We start from the raw sequence: 25,831 nt of genomic DNA, 5'->3' as shown, positions 1-25,831 counted from the left end.
AACAGATTCGATTTTGGTGAAGATCTCAATATGGATTCGGATTTGAGAATTATTTAATTTATAAGTGTTTCTTCACCATTGAGGGATCGGGTGAATAGTGATATACAACATGATATTAAAAAAATTTATGCATGACTTGTGACTAAACTTGGTGAATGAGTTGGTTAGGTGACAAGAACAAGCGATTCGATTTTGGTTCAGGTCCGAATCCAGATCCGGCATATCATTGGGATACAAAACATTGGGATGCTCTACCAAGTGCCGTTCTAGTTTAGCATGCTTTCACTTCAATATGCATTGCTTTAGCTTTGATAACTTGGCAATTATAACCAAATATAAAATAAACTCAAATAATGTGCGGATTTACTTACCCCACCAAGCAAGGCAATCCCCGAGGCAATGTTTAGTACAGTCGGGACAATTCCAAATTTGCGAGCCTGATGAGAGAATGTAAATATGTGAAAGAAAATGTAAAACAATTATCCAGTTTAACGTCCATCCGATGGACGGAGCAAACATTGATATTTATCCCTGCATGTTAATCACCAGGGTAACAGTTTACAACAACAAACAACAACAACATGCATTTTAAGGCCATGTTCCCTGCTAGAGCGGGGGTTAGCCTTGCGGTCCCCATGACAATCTTCTCCATTTTGCCCTATTTTCTGCATCTCTCCTTGTTAACCCCCTTGCCCGCATTTCTTCTTCCACCATCTTTAGCCAAGTCTTTCTTGGTCTTCCCCGTCCTCTACTTCCTTCTACATTAACTTCCATCACTCTTCTCAACCAGTCACTTTCATCCTTCCTCAATACATGACCAAACCATCTCAACCTGTTCCTCTTCACAGCATCAATCACAGGCAATATTCCCATCATCTTTCGCAATTCATCATTTGTCTTCCTCTCTCTCAACGATACTCCGCACATCCATCGAACCATTCGCATTTCCACCCTTTCCAGCCTTCGTTGCTGCTCTACGTTCATTACCCATGTCTCGCTCCCATAAATCATAACACTTCTCACACATGCAGCATACACCTTTCCCTTCAGCTTCAGCGACACTCTCCTCCTCATCAGCATGCCACTCAGTTCCCGAAACTTCTTCCATGCACATCTCACTCGAGCAACCGTTGCCGAGTCTGATCCACCTTCTCCATTCAGCATGTCTCCGAGGTAGCAAAATGTTTTCACACCTTCCAGCTTCACGCCGTCTCCAAGATCCAACTCAACATTTCCTCCATCTGCAGCTCCCTCTGTGCACACCTTACATTTGAATGTAGCTGCCACACTGGTTAATGACCCTCTCAGACCACTACATTTTTGATGAACCCACTCAGCACACATTGTACATTGAATGGAGTTCACTCCGACACCCTTCCTGCACACAGCACACGGCCACTTCCCAGTTCTTTCCACCTCACCACATGCTTTACCACTTGCCATCACCTTTGTCTTTCCGATATTCACCTTCAGACCTTTTGTCTCCATACATTCCTTCCACTTGTTCATCTTTTCCTTCAGTCCATCCATACTTTCCGCAATCAACACCAGATCATCTGCATACAACAACTCCCACGGTAAACCCTCCTTTACGGTCTGAGCCAGCACCTCCATCACAGCTACAAATAGTAGTGGACTTAGTACCGACCCCTGATGCACTCCCACCTTCACCTCAAACTCACCACTGTTCCCGTCCTTTGTCCTTACAGCTGTGCGTGCTCTTTTGTACATTGCCATCACTACTCTGATCAACCATTCCTCCACTCCTAACTTCCTCAATGCCCATGTCAATACTTTGCGTGGAACCCTATCGAATGCTTTCTCCAGATCAACAAACCCAAAAAACAACTTCTTCCTCTTATCCATGTACTTCTCCTGCAACTGCCTCACAATGAAAAGCGCATCTGTCGTTCCTCTTCCTGGCATAAATCCAAACTGCATTTCGTCGATCTTCACTTTCTTCCTTATCCTCCTCTCCAACACCCTTTCCAATACCTTCATTCCATGCTCCAATAACTTTATCGCTCGGTACGGGCCACACTCCAGAGGGTCACCTTTCCCCTTGTATAGAGGGACGAGGGTACTCAGTTCCCAATCCACTGGAATGCGGCCTTCTTTCACCACCAGATTACAGATCTCTGTCATTCTCTTCACACCCCAACTTCCTGCTGCCTTCAACATATCTCCCACAACTCCCGTCGGCCCTCCCGCTTTTCCACTCTTCATTGCTTTTATCGCTTCCTCAACTTCCTTCTCAGTTATCTTCTCTGCCGGTCCTAAAACTGGGTTACTCTCTATGTTGCCATCCCATTCATTCTCTGTATTCAACAGCATTTCCATATATCTTTTCCATCTTCCTTTAATTCCATCTGGGTCGACAACGATTTGTCCCACTTCATCCTTCAAGCAACTCACCCCCATCACATCACACCTCTCTTTCGCTATCTGCTTTGCAATCCTGAATACTGCTTTCTGACCCTCTTCCGAATCCAAGCGTTCTCCGAACATTTCCCTACATGCCTCCTGCGCCTTTGCTACCTCTTTCTTTGCAGCCTTCCTGGCTGCCTTATAACTTTCATGCTCTGCTGTTTCTGCTCCCGTACCCTTTGCCTTCTGCCACTCTTTGAACTTCTTCCTCTTCTCGTCAATCCTCTTTCCAACCTCAACATCCCACCACCATGTTTCCGAGTGCCTCGGTGGTCCTTTTGTCCATCCACATACCTCACCAACGGCTCCCAACAGACTAGCTTTCATTGACATCCAACCACTTTCAAGCTCAACCACATCATCCTCTACCCTACTCAGCCTCTCTTTTAATGCCTCCCTTACTGTCACCTCTTTCAACCTCCACACCTTCATTCTCGGTTGGTACTTCACCCGCCGAGCTCTCCTCGCACCTTTCACCCTTATGTCGCAGACAACCAAGTGGTGCTGTGAAACAGCCTCCTCCCCCGGGATCACCTTTGTGTCCCGGAGGTGCCCCCTATCTCGCCGACGCACCATCAGGTAGTCAACGGTTGTCGTCGACCCACCTGACGTGTATGTAACAAGCTTATTGTCCTCTTTCTGGAACTGAGTATTACAAATCAACAAATCAGCTCCATCAGCAAACTCCAAAATCCTTTCACCTTCTCCATTTCTCACACCATATCCGTAACCCCCATGAACTCCCTCAAAACCATCCATACTCCTTCCCACATGTCCATTCAGGTCTCCTCCCACCACAACAACTTCCTCATCTTTCACGTTTTCCATCAGCTTCTCTATCGCACACCAGAACTTGTCCTTCTCTTCATCGCTTCGACCAACCTGCGGAGCATATCCCGAGATGACGTTCACCAAGAGCTTTCCAATCATCATTTTCACCATCATCAACCTATCACTCACTCTAGTCACACTCACCACACTGTGTACAAACTCCTCAGAAAACAGGACACCAACACCATTCACGCCCTCCGGGCACCCTTGCCACACAAACTTGTATTTCTGTCCCTGCCTACCCTTCACCATTCTCACACCACTTCCCTTCCATCTCGTCTCTTGCACACAACATATGTCCACTCTTCTTCTGACCAATACTTCCACCACTTCTCCTGATCTCCCTGTCATTGTCCCCACATTCCATGTCCCAAACCTCAGAAACCGATCTCCACTTCGGGCTGCACCCTGCCCATATGTACTTGTGATTGTCATGGTTCTCTTTTTGAGGCAATGTTTTTATGGCCGGATGCCCTTCCTGACGCCAACCCTCTTAGTCGTCTCTTACGACACGCAGGGATACGGTGTACCTATTCTGACCAGGGTACACACTGGGAAATGTTTAAAACATGTAAATTCTGGGGGGGGGGGGGGGGGGGGTGTCAGCATCACGGCTGAGGTTTAAACATATTCCAACAATATCCAAACAGAACGATGAAAAAACAATCCGGGAAAAGTCTCCAAGCGAGAACGTGGATTTGAGAAAGAAGGAGCAGAGGCGGAAGAAAACGAGATACAGGGGGCGGGACACAAGCCGAGACGAGGAGGAGAGCGAACAAGCACGTGTCCGGGAGGAGAGAAAGAATCAATATATAATTATTTGTCTAGGGAGGTGAGGTGAGGGGGAGAAAACAAAATAAAAGAAACAAGCAATACAGCGAAGGAAATAACCCAAACCGACAAAACACCGACGGGGGGAGGGAAGCCCAAGTCACCAGGCCGCGCACGAGGTACGAGTCAGAAAACGATTAACTACACACAAGTTTGCACGAACCACAAACCAACACCAACTAGAAACACACAATAACACGTACACAGCAAAATAACCAGTGGAAATTTGACAAAGCCAAGAATGGGAAAACACTCAAACTTCGATGCCGTGGAGAGCTCGAAGCACGCCTCACTCGCCCGAGGAACCCCATAGTTTATAGGTAATATAGGTAACCCCATAGGTAACAGTTTACAGATGGCCCCATATTCAAACCCAGGCCAAAAGACTAATGCAATACCTCTAGGCCATCCTGTCAGCCTCAAATGGTTATGAAAAAATTTCCCATACGGAGAAGTAAAAACGCGACCCCTCAAAACATATAATTATAAACTCTCTTACTCCACTCATTAAACCAATCCTATAGCCCCTCACAAAGTCAGTTTTGAAATGACTTCACATACAACACAAGAGCTTTTCAAGGCCTCAAACTTTGGGATTCAGTGCTGCTCATGTTTTTCCAAAGTAAAAGTTAGCATTCAAATAATCATTATAGCATTTGTTGCGGTTTGGGGATTTTCGCACGTGCTGGTGAAAGCTGCAGCTCCCATTTCCACCTCACTGAAGTCAAGTTTTCCAAACCGGATTCATCGTGCTTTTAATGTCATGTCGTTTAAAACGGGTTATAAGGTTTGAATTGGACTTCAAACCTTGCATCTCAATCTGTTTTACACGAGTGTTTAGCCGATGCTGTAACCAGTTATCGTTTCTGGAATCACATTCTCTCAAAAACTTCCCCTTCAGTGTTCAACTTTCCCGTGGAAGAGTGTTCAGCCAACTTTTCCGAAGAAAATAGTTGGTTTAACACGCACGTGCATGGTCACGTTACAACTTTGCTATGACCAATTTAGATTACCAATGTAATCAATGTAATTTATTAATTTGCCAATTATTGATTATTTAATTAATTAACTTAATGCCCAATATAATTTAATTAATTACCTCCGCCACCGAAGGTGGATGGAGGTTATGTTTTCACCCCTGTCTGTCTGTGAACAAAATATCTCAAGTTGTGGACGGAATCGGATGAAATTTGGCGGAGAGGATGAGGTATGTGACAAGGACGAAATGATTAGATTTTGGTGAAGAACCGGATCCGGATCCGGCTATGAGAATTTTAAAAGTGATTCTTCACCATTGGGAGATAGGGCCAAAAACGATACGTAGCAGGATATCTCCAAAAATTAGACGCATTTGGACGAAACTTGGTTGACAGGTTGTTTGTGCGACACGGACAAATAGATTCGATTTTGAAGATCTGAATATGGATTCGAATATGAGGATTATTTAATTTTTTCTCAAGTGATTCTTCACCATTGAGAGATCGGGCGAAAAATGATATTTAACATGATATCTCAAAAAGTTATGGACGAGTTATGACTAAACTTGGTGGACGAGTTGGTTAGGCGACAAGAACAAGCTGATTAGATTTTGGTTCAGGTCCGCATCCAGATCCGGCCGATCATTGGGATACAAAACAAACTGTTCAGCCTTGCGGAGGTATGCGCTCCACCGAGTGCCGTTCTAGTTTAGATTGCAATTACGTGTGTGTGTGTGTGTGTGTGTGTGTGTGTGTGTGTGTGTGTGTGTGTGTGTGTGTGTGTGTATTGTTAATGTCCGGCTTCCTTCTTGGGACTACAGTGCAGTAATTGGTCTTTATTTTGATTAGCCAAAACAATATCTGGCCAGGTTATAACCACAAACATTTATTTGGTCAAAGACACTTGAACCATTCAATTACGTTGGCAAAAAGCAGATAAAAGGATAATAAAACTCACCTTGCCATAGACTTGGATCTCAAACCTTATGCCGTAGGCCTTAATGAGCGTTCTTTCATTCTGGTTGTGATAGATAGCGTAACTGAGAAAGAAAGACAAAATGTAGATGAGAAACGGGACAAGAGGAGTGAATAAAGGGGATTTCATGTTTTCTGGTTTTTCATGATTTCATGTTTCTGGCTCCTTCTATATATGGAATTACAGTATCTCATATGTATGAGTGGGTTCATAAAGGGAGGGATTTTTGGGAGCTGTGTATGTAAGTGGCAGAGCAGAGTCAAGAGGGAGCGGAGAGCATTGCTGTGTACAGTGCTGTGCCGGTGTGCTTCGTGTATCGGTTTTTTATTTTTTTTTATTTTTAAATAATCCCAACTTTGGATGACATCCGCCTGCCAGTTGACATTGATCGATCAAAGAACCTTGGCTTTTATGATACTCTTAAAGTGAAACGCAGGGCATATACATGAACTGATCGTTACCAAATCTGATCATATAATTAAGGCCCAATATGAAATGTGTGATGGAGGTACAATGTGTGTAGGTACAAGATCATGACTGGGAGACTTATGATGGGCGACCAGAGTTATTAAAGACCAGTCGAGACTTTAAAAAATGCAATGTTGAGGCTCAGGGAGGAGCGAGAACATAAAAGTGCTTGGTTGGTCACCAGTTATGTCAGCACTCATGTACACAATCTTTGCATTGACATTTCCCATTAACACAGTCAAATTTAGGGAGTGGAGAGAGGGTGGATGGTTGTGTGAGAGGGGCGGGGAGTGTGCAAGAAAGACAAACCGGAAGTTATATCCAGGTGAGATGGTGGACTGTCGACTTGGGTTGTCCAGTCGACGAAAGGTATAAGTTGGCCGACATAGTGAGACCCGATAGTCAAAATCACAAAACCAAGCAACACGAATTCCGATTACGCCACCCTGCTCACCACATTCATTCGGTAATGCATAGCATCTCAACCTCCATAACCATTTACCTTGCATTCCTTACAATCATATCACTTGGTTAGCGGAGGAACAACAAACAGGATCCAACTGGGGAAAACCTCAACTTTGGCCATGAATGCTCAACATGTCTTGGTTTATGAAATTCTGTTCCAGTGCAAGACCCAACCTGTATTCATACAAGGGTTAAATTTTAAGCTTATGAAAAGTAATCTTGGCAGTGGGGTATTCCATTGTCCTGTCGTTTCTCCCTGGTCCTTCTTGTGTGGTATGGCCGGGACCCGTTAGGGTTTATCTCGTTAAGTATCTACAGTGTGTACGATATCCAGTGCTCGTATTTCGGGTATAAATAGTACTGTAGAATAAAGGCTCTCGTGTCGTTTGTTATAGTAAACCCTCCCCTGTTATAATAAACACACGCATTAAGTCACTTGGTCTCTGAGTTTCCCTGGTGGTGAGCCACATCATTAATCGTCCATTAAATGACAGATTATGTTCGGGATCATTAGTGCCCTGCATGAAACGCTTCACGCTTCCGTTGTGGCAGAACCACCCGTGCTGTCACTTCAGTGCCGGGCATGAGGGAAGTACCAGCACGTGGCGTAACTGGCTCAAACGTTCCACTGAAGTATGGTAGCATGGCACATAGGCCCGTGAACCTGCATCCGAAACTGTGGACCGGCATGACCACTTTAAGCATGGTTTGTCAGGATTTGGACAGGCAACTGGCCTGGGCTGACAACTGTAACAATATATATATACAAACAATGTGTGTGGGTGAGTTACTTCTCCTACTTTCTGACCCAGCTATGTTCCCTCTCCCCCTCAATCCTCCTCCTTGGTGATTTCAATATCCACATGGACTCCACTGACTCCACGCTAACCACTGACTTCACTGATTTACTCACCTGCTTTAACCTCACTCAACATGTCAACTTTCCTACCCATAACCGTGGTCACATTTTGGACCTTGTCTGCTCTACTGGACTAATTTTGCACCATCTCTCTGGCTCCGACCTCACTCTCTCTGACCACCTAGCCATCACTCTGACCATCAACATCCCCACCCCAGCACCAAGGCATTATCGCACTATCAACTTCCGTAAGCTAAACGCTCTTTCACCTGCCTCATTCTCATCGACCCTCTCTGAAAAAATGTCCACTTCTCCCTTCGTTGACCTCCACACCCCTTCTGACCTCACTGACTACTACAACCACACTCTCTCCTCCTGCCTTGACCAACTTGCGCCTATAAAAACCAAAACAGTTTCTTTCACCCATTCTGCTCCCTGGTTTACCCCTGAACTCCGCCTGATGAAAACTCGTGCTCGCCAACTTGAAAGACTCCGCAATAAGACAGGTCTCACAGTTCACTCCCAGGCCTACAAGGACCACATACAACACTATAAAGATGCCCTCTCCCACGCCCGCTCCGCCTACTACTCTCAAATTATCCACTCTGGCTCCGGAAACCCAAAAGCACTCTTCTCTACAATAAACAAACTCCTCAGCCCCCTGAACACCACCACCCAGTCATTCACAATAGACAACTGCATCTCCTTCCTTTCATTCTTCCAACGCAAAATTGAAAACATCTACAACAGCTTGACCACCGCCGCACCCGCTCCCCCTCAAACCACCTGTCCCGTCCCCCCTTATCCTGCCATCCCCTGTCTCAATTCCCCCCAGTCTCCCCTACTGACCTCTCTGAACTCATCGGAATGAAAACTGCCACCTGCACTCTTGACCCCATCCCCTCCAGCTTTGTCAAGGCCTCCCTTCCTGCTCTCTCTCCACTTATAATTGCAACAATAAACTCCTCCCTGTCTACAGGCATCGTCCCACCATCCCTCAAAATTGCTGCTGTTACCCCCATTCTGAAAAAACCTGGACTAAACCCTGACACCCTAAATAACTTCAGACCTATCTCCAACCTACCCTTTCTGTCAAAGGTTTTGGAATGCGCTGTAGCCACTCAACTCAAACATCACCTCTCTGCCAATAACCTGTATGAAACATTCCAATCCGGATTCCGCTCCAACCACAGTACTGAAACTGCTCTCCTCAAAATCACCAACGACCTTCTCCTCTCCTCTGACGCTGGCAACCTCAACATTCTCATCCTCCTCGACCTCAGCGCCGCCTTTGACACCATCGATCACACCATCCTCCTCACCCGACTTGAAACCACCTTTAACATTACCGGCACTGCCCTCTCTTGGATTAAATCATACCTCTCTGACAGACGTCAGTTCATCTCCATCAATAACTGCAAATCCCCCACTGCTCCCCTCCCCCAAGGTGTCCCCCAAGGTTCAGTTCTTGGCCCCCTCCTCTTCATCCTTTACCTGTCCCCCCTCGGTCACTTAATCCGCCCTCATGGTCTCCAATTCCACTGCTTCGCCGATGACATCCAGCTTTTCATCTCCACCAAGTCCATCTCCACCGCCACCCACTCTATCCTGACAAACTGCATCACTGAAATAAAATCCTGGCTTCAAATCAACTTCCTCAAACTTAACTGTGATAAATCTGAAATAATCATCATTGGCCCAAAAACGCTCACCAAGTCCACCCATAACTTTGCCCTCAACATCGACGGTTTCCCAGTATCCACCTCCCCTCACATCCGGAATCTTGGCGTCATCTTTGACCAAACCCTCTCCTTCGACAAATACACTAAACAGATCACAAAGACAGCCTTCTTTCACCTGAAAAACATCGCCCGTCTCCGTCCATCCCTCTCCTCCGTGGCTTCAGAAACCCTCATCCACGCCTTCATCACTTCCCGTCTGGACTACTGCAATAGCCTCCTTTATGGTTCACCCTCAACAATCACCAATAAACTCCAATACATTCAGAACTCCGCTGCCCGTCTACTCACCCATTCCCGGACCCGTGACCACATCACCCCCGTCCTTTACAAGCTTCACTGGCTCCCCATCTCCCAGAGAATCCAGTACAAAATCCTCCTCTTGACCTACAAAACCCTCCATAACCTGGCCCCATCCTACCTGGCTGACCTCCTCTCCAGACACACTCCCACCCGCAACCTCCGCTCTGCTGGTACCAACCTCCTGACCCCCCCCATCCGGACCAAATTTAGATCCTGGGGGGACAGGGCCTTCTCCATCGCTGCTCCCACCCTCTGGAACTCGCTACCTCACACCATCAGAGACTCCTCACTCACCACATTCAAAACATCACTCAAGACCCACCTGTTCAACACTGCATTCAACATTTAACCCACAGCATCTAACCCCTGACTATCTCCTCTCCTTCTCCCTCCTTTGTGCTTTGAATATTTCCCTATTGATTCTTCTTTTTTTGCAATTGTCTTTATGTTTTGCTATGCATTATGTTTTGCACTCTGTCAAAGCGTCTTTGGGCTTCCTGAAAAGCGCTATATAAAATAAATGCATTATTATTATTATTATTATTAAACATAGTATACTTAAAACTTTAATTGCCTCACCTAACACATAAAGGTTGTCATGATATTTGATTAACCAATGAAAAAATAAACCTACAATAGCAATTCGTTTTGACTTGTACCTCACAAACAGCAGCTAGATGTGCTTGATTAAAGCCACATGGGCTGTCTTTTTGGAATGCAAACCTGGGTCGCAAGAGTTTCAAAATCTTGTCCAGCTGCAGCCACCATATCACCAAGACGGAAGATTGGACACGTGTTGTTCTTGGTACTGAATCTGCAGCTTTTCATCCACGTCGTGTTGGCATCATCTGGGATATTCCGTCTGTGACAATACACCCATGTTGTTTAGGTAGCGTACATGTAAGAGAAAATGGTTGCATCAATACCAATAGTGCCCCTAATGGCAAATACACAGCAACAACTCCAAAGTGACTTTTTATTTTTACCCCGTGCACGCGAGGCAAAAAGTGGGTTTAAGCAATTGGTTCATGTCCGTCCATCTGTATATTTATGAACGTCAGTTTATGATTGAGAATTATTATAATTATTAATTATCGAGAATTATATATTAACTTATTTCAATTGAATGTTATATTTTGAACATGAATCGGAAAAATTAATCTGCCATTTTAGAGTACTTTTTAAAGCCTGTCTGGCAGTAAAAAAATAGAAAATAATTCCAACCAGGAAACAATGTTTTTAACAACGTCATAAAGGCCACAAACAATCGGCATGAAGAACAATTGTAACGTTGTTGTTGTTGTTGTTGTTGTATAGCCCTGGACAGTTCTGTCAAACAAGCCCGCGGCACGGAGACAGCCGATCATTATCCAAGGAGCGACCCAGGGATCCCCCACATCCAGAATGGTGTACCCTTCCTTCACGAAGTCAGGGCCATGACAGTTAGAGAAAGAGAAGAGAAGAGACAGAGACAAAAGGGAAAGGGTCGGTCCATGGGGACCGATCGGCACTCTGACCGTGACCCCGCTGCCCTGACTAATCCGGGCAGCACGATTGTAGCAAGTTAAATAAGGTGGTGTAATAGCCACTGCGTCAACGGTGGTAAATTCCGTGATTAATCTATTTATTTGTACGACTTTTACAATATTTATTTTATTTAAATTGAATTATATACAGACAGTCCTGGACTTCCAAACTCCTTGACATATGAACGTCCGTACTGACAAAAGAAGTCCCATTAAAATAAATGCAGTTCGATGTCTTAAATTATCAATAGCTGAGGCTATCATAGATCTTTGGACCACACTCTTAACCTCCTTCTTTTTCTGCATTCACACAACAAACACCACAGCGCATGACGAGTTGTGACATGCTCTCCCACCACCGCCTTGCAGTCTTTGATCCTCCACAGCTGTTCATTCCGAACCATCACCAAATCCATACCACACGCGTAGTCGTTCATTCATTGACAGCAGCAGTCGCCATTTTAGATTCGCACTCGGTGGCTTTTTTAATTTAACAGTCAAGGGAATGAACAAAAATTTTTTTTTAACTCTACCTGTGTGGTGTACATTTTGTTTTAGTTTTACATTATCTATGTGTTTTTCATCAATGTGTGTGTGCCGTCCTTCGGATGAACGTTAAACTGAATGTCCCGTCGCACACTCGCCTCGAAGCTGTGTCTAGTCTGATTTAAAATCTCGGTAATCACATCCCTATTTGCCCCATGTCACGCTCCACTTTATTTTGTCACTCTTCCCTGCTCTTGGTTGTTTCCTTTCTGTTCCTTTCATTTTTTTTGTCCGTATCCGTTCTAGCTCTTCCACGAGCATCAATGCTGTATAGGGCAGGGTGGGGGAGAAGGCAAGTTTTGAGTTAGCGTAAGATGCATAAAACTTAATTAATAGCGCCAAACTACCGGATTTTTTTTTTTGAACGATCTTCAAAATCATTATATTACTTGAATTGAAGTATGCTCTGAAACACTACATGGGGTATCGTGTTCTATGAACTCTCTAGTTTACTGTTATCACAATGATACCTGCTGATGTTGAACCGAGGAAAGTAAACAGAAATCTTGATCAGTGCTGTGAGGTTTTCTGCTCCCTTAAGCTTTGGAGGCCTGTTGTTTAGGGGAAGACATAAGCGGGAAGGGGGTGGGGGAGGGGGTGGCAGAATTCATTACAACCTGGTCCTCAGAGGGGAGAAAAATCTCAGGATACTCTAAAATGCCTCATTTCTCTCTGATGTTCATTCATTTACTATTATTATCCTATTGTTTGACTTAATAATCATATGTATGCATCTTATTTTGAACAACGTTAAAAGAAAATATTTACATATTACATATTACATATTACATACACGTAAATGTTCAAACCTTTTGGAACTTCCTCTCCCTCACCCACTTAAATACTGCTGTGGGAATGTCTTCTAGGAGGTAACTTTGCATAGTATAACAATAGTCATTTCCCTTAATGCGCGTATTAGAATAAGCGTGAGGTAATTTAATTGCAATATAGAGATATGCGTCGTTATGTGTATAGAAAGCTGTCACTTTCCTTCCCCACATGTGTGTCTAAACCCACTTTCTCTTCACACCATTTTATTTTTTGTCCCTTTGTAATCTGTCTTAAATGTCCTTTAAAGTGATCTAACAGGCCATTGGCACCAATTTATGGGGAAACGCCATGACCACTTAGCACCATGAGGAGATGATAGGTTGCCCCGCGCACGAACTACACCCCGAACCAATGACAACCAAGCAGGGAGAGGCTAGTGGTGTCATGGCTTGAGGTGGGGATAAACAAAAAGGCACGTTACGAGCCGTGAGGGAGAGGAGATATCTGAGACCTTTGCGGGGGAAGCTGCGCACAGAATCCCTTGGGCTTTCTGCGCGACAAAGACACATCCGTTAGTCTTCCACTATGCCCCCACCGCAGGCCTCGCCTACACCCTAATAGATAATCTTCGTCCGACTATACTTATCCAAGTTGCTAAACACATCCGATTCCATATAAATTTTTTGCCTTATTCACAGCTTTCTTCTCTTGCTGTTTTCCTCTTAGGCCTAGACAATTGCTATAACACTGCATCTAGATGTCCTCCTCCCCTAACCCTGCATCCTTGATCTTTTCTATCCAAACTCCCAAACCTCCTTCTCACCAACTGCCTTTGCCACTTCCTCAATCCACCACACCTGGTTTCGATTCCCTGACATTGTACCCTTTCCTGATGTTCTTCTCCACAGATTTTCTGCAATTGCCCTAAATGCCTCTCTGTACTTCTTCCACTCCTCCTCCAAGCACTAGGCTTTCTCATTAAGTTCCTCATACTTAACCTTCACCATCTCCTTGCACTTCAGTGACATCATATTTCTACTTTCACCACTTGATCGGCTTTCGGCCCACACTCTTAACCTCCTTCCGCTTCTGCATTTGCACAACAAACACCACAGCGCGCGTGCCAAGTTGTGACATGCTCTCCCACGACTGTCATACAGTCCTTGATCCTCCACAGCTGTTCATTCCGAATCATCAACAAATCCAATTCCGTTTTGTGCTGTCCCACTCCCGTATGTGACCTTGTGGCTCTCCCGCTTCTGCAAGAATGAACCATCAGATCTCTATCCTCTCTATTCCTCATTCAAATCTACAAATACATTCCTCTTCACCCGGCTACATTACTCCCACATATAATAATAATAATAATAAAAATAAAAATAATAATAATAAAGGAGTCTTTTATAGCCCCATCAAGCAGAGTAAACTACCCTCATGGCACTTTACATTATCACGCGAATGCACACACACCGCACACACACACACACAAACATACACACACACAGCCACACCTTCACTTTTGCCCTATTCCTCTCCCTCCCCATTCAAAACCCACAGATGTGTACTCCCCCTCCTCCTCCCCTCCCTCCCCCGCACATGTACACAGACATACTCTCGATCTCTGTCCCACCTCAAACCAAAGGGAAAACAGGACTTACACTTTGAAAGACTTGTGAAACACATAGTGTGCAAATTTTGTATTGCACACGAGCAGAGACAGGTAGCCAGTGTAAAGATTCAAGAAGCGGAGTAACATGGTCAGACTTCTTCGCCTTACAGACAAGACGAGCGGCAGAGTTTTGAACCTTTTGTAACTTATCCAAGAGAAACTGAGGGCAGCCAGCATACAAAGAATTACAATAGTCTAGCCTTGAGAGGACAAGGGCACAGACCAGAGTTAGAGCAGCTTGAGGAGTAAGAAAGTGGCGAATGGATGCGATCTTTCGCAGCTGAAAGTATGCTGATTTGCAAGTTGCAATGACATATGCAATGAAGTCTACCGCAGAGCTTAGCTTCACCTCCGGCTTAACCCTTCCCATCCTCCTCTCAAGTGCGTTCCTGAATCTGCTTCTTCACCTCAGTCCATCCCATCTGTGGCCCGTACGCCGACGTAACACATTCCATTTGTTTCTGCATCATCAACCATGCCATAACCATCCCTTTTTCCACTCGTCACATCCTTTCCCATCTCTTCTGAAACTATTATTCCAACTCCATTACTTCTTCCATCTCATATGTGTAACATCGTGTAACCTCCTACCAACCTCCTTCTCTGTGTCATCTCTACCACCTTCACTCCTCTCCCCACTATTGTCTAATTTGCATAATAGCAAGTACATCGTTTTCTTCAACAACGAGCATATCTTTCACGCTATTAGCATGGACACATACCATTTGTTTGTCTTAAAGACCTTTAAACTAAATGGGGAAGGGGTGGAATAAAGCAATACAGCACTTTGAAATGGGACACAGGTGTAAGTAAATGCAAAAATGCTCACTTTGGTGGTACTTCCTTTTTTTCTAATGGACACCAAGAATGAATTTCACACGATGTATTGATACATTTCCCTGTGAACACCCCTGGAAGCAAGGGAGAGGGGATACGTTTGACAGTTGGAGTGATGCAGAAGCAGGGAAAGTAGGCAATGTCGGCATGTGATACGGATAAACCTTACCCACTCCTTCGGGATCCATCTCTGTTTTAGGGCAGTCCTGCGGCAATTCACAATGAGCTGTCTGTGCAACAATCATATTTCTATGTAAGAACATGAAAGAGTTTCTCTGAAAATCAAATTTGCTCAACACAGTTAAAGTTCAGATATTAAATCTTCAAACAAATAAGAAAAGAAAAATAATTCCTCAAGACGACAAAGAAAACAATGCTGGCAGGTAATAATTAGGCCTCCCCCAGAGGGGAAGGCTTATACACGTTGTTGGTTTGTTTCTACAATTGGCGCCCCCAATATTTAATGGTACCACAGAGTTTCTTAAACCCCAGGAATACATTTCAAAAATATATATATATATATATATATATATATATATTTATATATTCTATATATATATATATATTCTTCCTGCACTCTCAACACTCCAAATTTCCAAACTATCAATTTTCGAGCTGTATCTCAGAGCCAGCTGGGAATTTTGGAATTCCATTTTGCATCTACAATGTCAATAGAAAGCAGGCTGAGTTGACCTATTTTTGACTTTGACTTATTTTTAAGGTCATGACCTAATTATTCATTTTAACATTTCTCACCATAACTCAACTAACGTTTGTCCGATCGGGACGAAAGTTCTCTCTATAGATAGCTTTGGGTAAGGTGCATTTGAATTACATTTACACCATACCCCTCAGGGTTAAACGGTCATGGTCTTGCACCCGGTGGAGTACTAAACCCCCATTTAGGATTTTGTCCCTTTTTTCTGCCAATTTACAAGCTGTATCTCAGAGCTGGCTGAAACTTTAGGAATTAAATGTTTCAGCAAGAATGGGAATAAAAAGTTTGTGGGATTGATACTTTTTTTGACCTTGACCTAATTTTCAGGTCATGACCAAATTAGACGTTTTAACATTTTTCCACCACAACTCGACGAAGGTCTGTCCAATCGGAGCCAAATTGCCATCTCGATAGCATAGAACAAGCCGCATTTACGCTTTATTTGCATTATTCCCCTCCGAGTAGATAAAGGTAAAATGTTGGTCTGAAAAAAGAAAATTAAGTATTTTGTTATCACTCGGTTTTGCCAATTTGGAATGTCAAACGTTCAAAATTCAAAACTCAAAATTGTCAAATGTCAAAATTCGGAAGCTCAATTTCGCTTTCCAATATGTTTTTGCATCAAGCCACTGCACTTGCACTGAAGTTGTGCTCCTGATATTTAATGTGTCCTTTGTCCGTCCGTCAGTCCATCCGTAAACACTTGAAACTTCTTCTCCGAAACCACTGAAGGGATTGCGACCAAATTTGGCACAAATTATATTTGTTGTGTTGTGACGAAAGTTTGTTCATGGCATTAGAAAAAAAAAAATCGGGGTCTAAGGGGGGTTTACCAGGGTCAAAGTGGATCCATGTTTAACCCCCCCCCCAAAATAGGAATTTGCTTTTTCCTCTGAAACTACACACACTATTTCGATTAAACTAGACCACAACCTTCACCACCAATTCTGTACCAAAGTCTGTTCACGGCATTAAAAACATCTGCCCCTTTGGGGTATACGGGGGGGGGGGGCTGCCCCCCCAAAATAGGTATTAGCTTTTTTTCTCAGAAACTACACACACACAATTTCGATGAAACTTGACCACAACCTTCACCACCCGTGATGTACCCAAAGTATGTTCACGGCATTAACATTATCTGCCCCTTTGGGGGTGTATGGGGGGTTGCCCCCCAAAATAGGTATTTGCTTTCTTCTCTGAAACTACACACACGATTTCGATGAAACCTGACCACAACCTTCACCACCCGTGATGTACCAAAGTATGCTCACGACATTTAAAAAAAGCTGCCCCTTTAGAGGTCTATGGGAGAGGGTTTCCCCCAAAAATAGGTATTTGCTTTCTTCGCAGAAACTACACACGCAATTTCGATGAAACTTCACCACAACCTTAATCACCCATGATGTACCAACGTTTGTTCAAGGCATTAGAAAAATTGGGGTCTTAAGATGTATATGGGTTGGAGGAGTGGGGGTTGACCCCCAAAATAGGTATTTTTTTATTTGTTTGTTTAAAGTTTTATGATTATGTTAGTATGATTGTACATGCTGCCCTGTCTTCTAGCAACCATTGAAATTGGTTTAAAATAACCTTAATCGGTGCAGTATACTGTTTATTCTACCAGGTGAGTGCCAGGGGTATTGCCCCTATGTTTCGGATTGTAGCCGAATTAACAAAAAACACATTTTTTATCACAACTTGAATAATTTCCCTCCAATTTTCATGACGGAGGTTTTATGGATAGACTGGAGATGGGGAAAAAACCACCTTTAGAGGCCATTTTTCCCCGCAAAGCGGGGGTTGGCCTTTTTCGGGGACCGTGGTTGTTGTTGTTTTTTGGTCCCCTTTTTGAAGCAATGTTTTACGGCCGGATGCCCTTCCTGCCGCCAACCCTTTTTGTCGCCTTTTACGACAAGCAGGGAATTACCAGTGAACTGGTACTCAATTAGCCGACCTCGGAAGGATGACAGGTTGAGTCAACCCCCCTGGCGTTAATTCAGCAATCGACCGGGATTCGAACCAAGGATCCTAGGAATCCTAAGCTGGCACCCTAGCCGCTACACCAACACCAGGCTATGGGGAAACATGTTCTGAATTCTATTCCTAAGTGTTGAAGGTCAATGTCATTGTCATGTGGTGGTCCAAACAAAATATCCATCATTGGATTACAGAGCAAGGGCAAGTTGTAGGCGATCGCCAAGAGTAAGCCTCCCCCATCAGGGAAGGCTTACAGTTGGTGATAACAATGTGATCGCAGATATCTGGTTATTATTGCCCTCAGAGGGTGCAACATGTTTCAAATAAATTCCATATAACACAACTTCCGTTTGAGATATTTTTGGTGTTGGATCTCACATGAACCAGAAGCTACTGAAAGCTCAAATGTATGTTGAAAATAATGAAAGGTTATAATAGTTATTAGAAGCATTGTCAATAATGTGGTATAATATATGACCAAAAACGATTATTTAAAAAACTAACTAGAACGACACTCTTTGACGTTGACCTTTGACCGAAACACTCTTCCACGCACATTATTACATCATCTAATATATAAAGAAGAAAGTTTGTTTGTGTGTTTGTTTATGCATTCGGATGCTGCAGGAATAAGTGCAACCAAAGTTTGCATGGCCTCCTCTTTCATCCAGAGGAAGGCCAAGGGCTATGCTTGGATAAAAAAAAACTAGTGATGTACCCATGCTACGCACGGATGAGAGGCCAGAAGCAAACAGACAATGCAGAAATGGCGAATGCTAAAGCATTAAGCCAATAAATTCCACATTCCTGTAGCACCTTCAGTCGCACGTCAGACATGGACAGCAAGTTCGTGAAGGACTTCCATGAAAAATGTACCCGTTCGCAAAAAAACGGGTACATTCACGAATAGAAACATCGAACGTGGGTCCGTGGTGAATTTGCATATGGCGATCCGCGAATTTCACGTTTACACTTGTTTCACGTTGATCTTATTGCGTTTCACGTTGATCTTATTGCGTTTCACGTTTACGTCATTTCGTCATTCACTTGAACTCGATATCTCTTTTTTCATTCCAAACAGCATAACTCCAATCACAAATTAAATAGCATTAATATAAAAAAATTAACTTTTAGCAACATTCGTGACATAAACAAATATTTAAATCCTGATGTGAAGTTCCGTACGGTTGGGTGAATACAATTACGAATTCAAAATCGTAATTGTATTCACTCAATTCCAGTCATCAATTGATACTTCAACAAAACGATTAACACGATTAACGTTTAACGATTTAACATTACGATTGAATGACGGTTGTATTGGGATATTATCAAATCCGCGCAATGCCGTCAACTGTCTACTTCCGCATTCGTGGCAGGTTCATAATTCTCATCAAAATCTAAACAGTATTTGTCGAATTTCAATAAAAGCCACATCACTGTTCATATCGGTAAATATTATTCCATCGTGTTTGGGAAAACTGGAAAATTGGAAAAACAATATAGCCTATTTTACTCCAGGGGTCCCAGGAATACCCACCCAAAATATCATTGCGATTGGTTCAGCCGTTTTTGCGGTACCATCAAACGGACGGACGGATGGACAGACGGACATTTGGTGAATTATAGTAAGATAAACAAAAAAGAAAAAAAAGAAGCAGATAATTGGCCTTTAGGCCTCAATCGGGTTTTGTGGTGATACACTCACTCCCTGTGTATTTTTTTTCCTGGGAGCAATCGGGTAATATGTTTGGTTGAGGTTGTGTATCGTGATTTGTTGTCAACAACACAAATTTAATGACAATAGTGTTTACATTTGCGCCTGTTATTAAAAAGATTGGTTTACACCGGTTTATTATAACATCTCCGTGTTCAGGCCTCGAGTGAGTATGTTGGTTCTACACTACCGCGATCGAGTAATATGTATTGTGAAGATCTTATGTTGAGGTCGCATGTATGCAAGCTAATAAGGAAAACTGTATTCCGTTGGTACGTTTCTCCCCCACCCTCTAACCCTCTCTGTCTCTGTATGATCCGTCTGTTAATTTTTCTTTGTTATTAACTTTAATCCACTGCGTCACGAAGGTTGGCATGGTAAGATGCCAGTCGGAGCACTTCTGGCGAGTTCACCCAATAGAGATAGCTCTGGCAAGGGCCATTTAGGGCGCATTGCACCTCCAGATTTATAACGCCACCACCGTGTTCATGCTCCCCCACCTCTAATCCTCTTTGTCTGTTGTACAGAAATTACATGGGCTAAACTACTGATGGTAATTATTCGGTTTTTAAAATTTTTTATTTTGCATCCCCACGTCATTTAAACTAACTTTGCGTGCAAGTGATGTACCTCTGGAATACAAAGATATTTTTGATTCTGACTCAATATTTCAATACATATTGCATCAAATTCCCCCAGGCAGCGCCAGCTAGTTATACACACTTGTACCAAGTTTGATTTAAATCCCTTCAGCTGTTCTCAAGTATCACATTTTTACCTGAAGTAACCTCTGCCCTTTTGTTGCCAAAATCTAATCAGTTCATCTTTGCATCATAATATCTATATATATAAAACACAGTTTGTGTGTGTGTGTGTGTAATGTTACCGATAGACTCCTAAACGGAGAGGCTTACGTGCTTGATATTTGGCATAGACATGGCCATTGAGCCTGGGACGAACTTGGCCGAACTCAAAATATTTGACGATCCATATTTTTTATTCATATTTACCTCAGCGCATTTCAGCGCACGGAATCAACGGAATCAGAGCAGGTGGGCACTGATTCGCTCAGAGCGATCACGTGATGACGCTATGACGCTATGAAAAAAAAAATCGCTATGAAACGCTATGACGCTATGAAAAAAAAAATCGCTATGACACTATGAAAAAAAAAATCGCTATGACGCTATGAACGCTATGAAAAAAAAAAAATCGCTCGCTTTACCAAGGGGCTCGCTCTCCCCCCGTTCCCCTCCCCTCCCCTTCCCCCTCCCCCTCCCCTCCCCCGCCCGGCAATGCCGGGTACTTCTGCTAGTATGCTTATACAGGGAGTTCTCAATACAAGTAGTCCCGTTATCCGTTTTTTCTCTACAATATTGTTGAATTAACACTTTTCTGATACAAGTAGGAAAGTTTTGGTATAAAAAAAAACAATCATCAAGTGAGGCTAGTGCGTCTGTGAGCAAGAAGAGATGCAAATTAGATGTGTTGAGGGGGTTTGATGTTGGTGATCGTGCATATAGCCATCGTCACTGGGATACCCGTGAGGACAATCAGGACAAACAAGGACAAGGTGAGAGCCGTTTGGCAGTGCAATACGACATTGGGTGCTTCGAGGAATGTTCGCACTCGTAGTTTGGTGGTGGAGAATATGGACCGTTTATTATCGGTCTGGATCGAATTCCCAAACCAACCTGATGTGCAAATAAGTTTGATTGCGATCCAGGCTAAACCCCGCAGTTGATTTAACGACCTGAAGGCGAACAAGGCGAGTCGAGTCAAAGTGAAACCTTTAAGGTGAGCAGAGGCTGGTTTGAACAGGTCACCATGCGACTTCGTCAGCAGAGGCATGAAAAGCTCTTGCCAATTGCTTCATTAATTGATAACTCATCACAGAAACAAGAGTTGATGAACATCTATTACCATGTATGCATGATGTAATTACCTCCATTCACCTTTGGTGGATATAGATATTTTCACCCCTGTGTTTGTGTTTTCACCCCTGTCTGTGAATAGGTTATTTCAAAAAGTTACTGATGGAATCAGACGAAACTTGGTAGACAGGTTGATTGGGTGTCAATAACGAGCCGATTAGATTTTGATTAAGGTCCTGATGTAGATCCGGCTTGTCAGTGGGATACATAACGTAATCTGTTCAGCCTGGTGGAATTCCAGTTGTTTTATGTCATTATCCATAACGGCAGATCATGAATTAAACAGAAACACAGGACAAATGATTGGCTGGGGGTGTGGTGGGTGTAAGGCAAGGCATTAGGCCATATGGCAAATACCGATAGACAGGTGCTACGGCTTTGATTTGCGGTCGGGATGAAATTCGTAACAATAAAGAATGCATTCTCTTCCTGGGGAGGGGATGGAATAGAGAAGGAAGAAACAGGTTAAAAGAAGATATTTTGTCCAAACTTTTAAAACATTTAACTTTTCTTATGTATGAGTAATAAAAGGTTACCAGAGATCAATCTGACACAGTTAGCGGGGATACAACGTCATCTGTGACCAAACCTTATTATTCTCTTCAGAAAGAAGAGGTACAGAAAGAAGAGAGATTAATAAGGTGGGAATACAATGGCAATTCCAATGGAAATTTTGAACTAGTCTGGATGTCGATTCTGGATTTTACTCCCGACCAGACAATAAGCTGTAATCCTGGAATTTTGCAAGCTCCATTCTTTAAGGGGATGTTAGGACGGTTATCCCATCTGATAACATTCACTTGTGGATGTTAATGATCTTGTGGCGCCTTTTGAAAAGAGTGGGCCACTGTGTGCTGATATTTGAGCCATATTCTCAAGTCCTGCCATAATCTACAGGGCCAGTGCATCAACAGCATGGCTGCACCTGCATGAACAATGGGAACAATAGCTGGGGGGTGGCAGGAGGTCGGCAGGGAGAGAAAGAGCAAGATATGCAAGGGGAGGGGTGGGGGATAACGGGCAAGATTTGCAATATGCCCTTCTTTGTGCTTAAATATTTTGTCACTCCTGATCTTTAGCATTACAACTCACCTCTGGAGGGATTACGTAGTCGGCCGCATCCCAGACCGAGACACCTCCACTCGATGATGAATCGTTGTCACGGTAAAATGCCACACCTTTCAGCTTGCTCGTTACTGTGGAAACTGGCACTTCCATGTCTTGGTAGCCATGCCGATAAATGATTACCCAACTGTTTACAATAAGGCAATAAATTGTTATAAAAGGACAAACATTATAGACTTATCTCATTATGAACTTTGCACTCATCACAGACAGGTGACAAATTGATTCCGTTTTGGTGATGATCCGAATCCGGATCTGGATACGAGCTTTTAATAATAAAAAGTGATTCTTCACCATTGAGAGATGGGGTCAAAAACTTTATATATAGCACGATATCTCAAAAAGTTGTGGATGGGTTATGCTAAAACTAGGTGGATGAGTTGGTCAGATGACATGAACAAGCCGATCAGATTTTGGATCAGGTTCGAATCCAGATCCGACACATCAGTGGGATACAAAACGTGAACTGTTCAGCCTGGCGGAGGTATGTGCTCAACTGAGTGATGTCCGAGTTTTTATTGTGATATAACAAGTGGAACATGTCTTTCAATCCTGACAAATCTCACACTCTTACGATGTCTCTCCGAAAAGACCGACTGGACAACCCTCCCATCCACTTTCTGAATAATCCTCTCCAAGAAGTTCTGTCACTCAAGCTTTTGGGTCTCACTATCTGCCATGATCTTTCCTGGGAAAAGCACATTTCAAATCTGGCCTCCAAAGCCAGTCGCCGACTGGGCATCCTCCGTCGTGCGAAGTCCTTCCTTGGCACACCTGAGCTCCTCACCACATACAAGGCTTTCATCCGCAGCTCAATGGATTACTGTTCCCCCCTCCGGGCCGGTGCTCCTGCCTCACACCTAGCTCGTCTTTACGCTGTTGAAACCAAAGCGTTCAGAATCATTGGAATCTCCCGCGATGAAGCTAACTCTGGGGGCCTTTCACTTACTCACCGCAGGCAGGTTGGTGGTCTTTCCGTCTTCTACCGACTCCTCTCCGGCCTTGCCCCCCCAGCTCTCTCTGGGCTCTGTCCCCCAAATATTCCTACAGGTCGCACAAGATCTGCCTGCAACCCTCTTCTGGTGAAACTGCCAAAATCAAGACTCTCTGCTCACCTTCACTCCTTCATTCCTCTTTTCTCCCACCTCTGGAACAAACTCCCTCACTCTCTTCAATCCCACTCCTCCCTCCAGGTCTTTAAAACAGCTGTTCACCACCATCTCTTATCGTCCCCCATCCAAAACCTTGATCTTTTCGACCACCTCTAATTTCACCCCAAATCCACTTTTTTGAAATACCAACTTCTTTCCTGGAAGTCCTTGGTGTCCTTGTTTTATATTTCTCCCACCCCCTCCCTTCCCACGCTTCCTCCCCCCAAGCCCTCTCTCTCCCACACATCTCCCGACGTCGCTGCTCTCAAATGTTGTGTTTGTGTGCTTCCCCTTCTCTCATCTTGTCTTCCCCTCCCTCTTTTTATATATTTTGTTTGTCTGTTTGATTTGTTTGTGTGATAAATGTTAGCTCCTTCACGAGCCTCGATTCTGTATACAAAAAAAAAAAAAAAAAAAGAAAAGAAATGCAAGTAAAACGAGCTAGTATGTATAATGCATTTCATCAACTAGAACGGCACTCAGTAGAGAGCAAACCTCCACCTGGTTGGCCATGTCAGTCAATGGTGAAGAATTACTTCAAAAATTATATGAGCTGGATGCGGATCTTCACCAAAATTGAATCGATTCTTCCTTGTCACACACAAACTGTCCAACAAGTTTCGTCCAAATCCATCCACAACGTTGAGATATCCTGCTATGTATCGTTTTTGGCCCGATCTCCCAATGGTGAAGAATCACTTAAAAGATTCTAGTAACCGGATCCGAATCCGGATCTTCACCAAAATCTAATCATTTCGTCCTTGTGACATACTACGCTACATCTCTGCAAACTTTCGTCCGAATCCATCCACAACTTTTTGAGATATTTTATTCACAAACAAACGGACAGACAGGGGTGAAAACATCACCTCCATCCACCTTTAGTGGCTGAGGTAATAAGCCTTTTGTTTGTAACCGTGTTTGTTACGTCACACACCCGATGACGTAGGCGACCACAGCAATCTGGAGCAGGTATTGCAGGCAGGCGGCGCTTGTGCTGCGAATTTGCACGAACCGCGGCGTGTCATAAGAGCACAACCAATCACAGGGCATCCTGCGTGTGCACGTGAGGTGAGCGAGACAAATCAGTGTGGGCGATCGCGGCGCTGAGCAGCGAGCAGGAAGCACGAAGTGGCGGACTTTGTCACATGAAAATGAAATGATGAAAAAAAAAAAATACCCAAGCAGCTTGCTAGCGCTCGCCAAGCCGGCCATTCCCAATTAACGGTTTTGAGTGGAGTGCTTAAGCCACTTGGCGAGCGCTCGACAATAAACCTGGTTACCGAACACACCTGGAAATCCCAAGCGATTACAGATTTACAGTGAACGAGGCTTCGTGGTGAAATAAATAAACGATACACCTTGAATCGCAGGCTACCTTGTTCTTGTAGTTGTACACCGATCTGCTTACCTTCTCAATTTCGTTTTCTTTCGAGTGAATAAACGAGAGGAGCTCGGTGGTTGCACTTGGAGTTCGCACGTGACCGGGATGGGCGCGGGCGGAGACAAGCGAAAATGGGTGAGATTGATACAAAACAAGACCAGAAGAACAGCGGCGTAGCCGGGATTGTAAAATATTATAAACCACAAACACACATGATTAGCTTTTCAAACAGTCGATAATGCTGTTTATAATATTAAACAAAGAAATTTGGAGAAATCCCGAAACCCATGAGGTAAGTTTTACTTACAGAACTGACGATAGATCTACTGTAATCTATACACCCCACAGGGGTATGAGGTCTGCTCATTCACCAAGCAGCTAGCTAGCGCTTGCCAAGCCAGCCGTTCCTTAACGGTTTTGAATGGAGTGCTTGCTCGAATGCTTAAACCAAATGGCGATCTCTCCACAAGAAACTTGGTAAATGAACACACACCCAATGTTCTTGATACCCGACCATAGATTGACTAGTCGATATACCCCAAAGAGGAATGACCTTTCCTGCCGCTTTCGAAGTGAGCGGGTGTTTACGCCGTAATGCCA

The 25,831-nt window shown here is 43.8% G+C and overlaps 1 protein-coding gene across 2 annotated transcripts in view; it reads right to left on the bottom strand.

The window, feature by feature from the left end:
* The window catches only part of LOC144893259 (P2X purinoceptor 4-like), a 30,366-nt gene extending 4,763 nt beyond the window's left edge, over positions 1-25,603 (bottom strand). Inside the window, exons 1-11 of one of the 2 annotated variants that reach the window (XM_078783139.1) lie at positions 25,259-25,603; positions 24,785-24,901; positions 22,664-22,823; positions 21,929-22,000; positions 15,395-15,455; positions 15,218-15,299; positions 12,419-12,499; positions 10,600-10,738; positions 6,820-6,956; positions 6,025-6,106; positions 372-437 (exon numbers count right to left, since the gene is read on the bottom strand). In XM_078783139.1, the coding sequence (XP_078639265.1) occupies positions 372-437; positions 6,025-6,106; positions 6,820-6,956; positions 10,600-10,738; positions 12,419-12,499; positions 15,218-15,299; positions 15,395-15,455; positions 21,929-22,000; positions 22,664-22,823; positions 24,785-24,900 (996 nt within the window). In that variant the 5' untranslated portion in view covers position 24,901; positions 25,259-25,603. The remainder of the gene's footprint in view (positions 1-371; positions 438-6,024; positions 6,107-6,819; positions 6,957-10,599; positions 10,739-12,418; positions 12,500-15,217; positions 15,300-15,394; positions 15,456-21,928; positions 22,001-22,663; positions 22,824-24,784; positions 24,902-25,258) is intronic. The other variant, XM_078783140.1, reaches the window with a different exon arrangement.
* Positions 25,604-25,831: the final 228 nt, after the last annotated feature.

This window comes from Myxine glutinosa, chromosome 8 (genome assembly GCF_964187855.1).
Source record: "Myxine glutinosa chromosome 8, kmMyxGlut1.1, whole genome shotgun sequence".
Taxonomy (NCBI): Eukaryota; Metazoa; Chordata; class Myxini; order Myxiniformes; family Myxinidae; genus Myxine; species Myxine glutinosa.
Note: the sequence above shows the minus strand (reverse complement) of the source record. Positions and strands in the feature narration are given on the sequence as shown.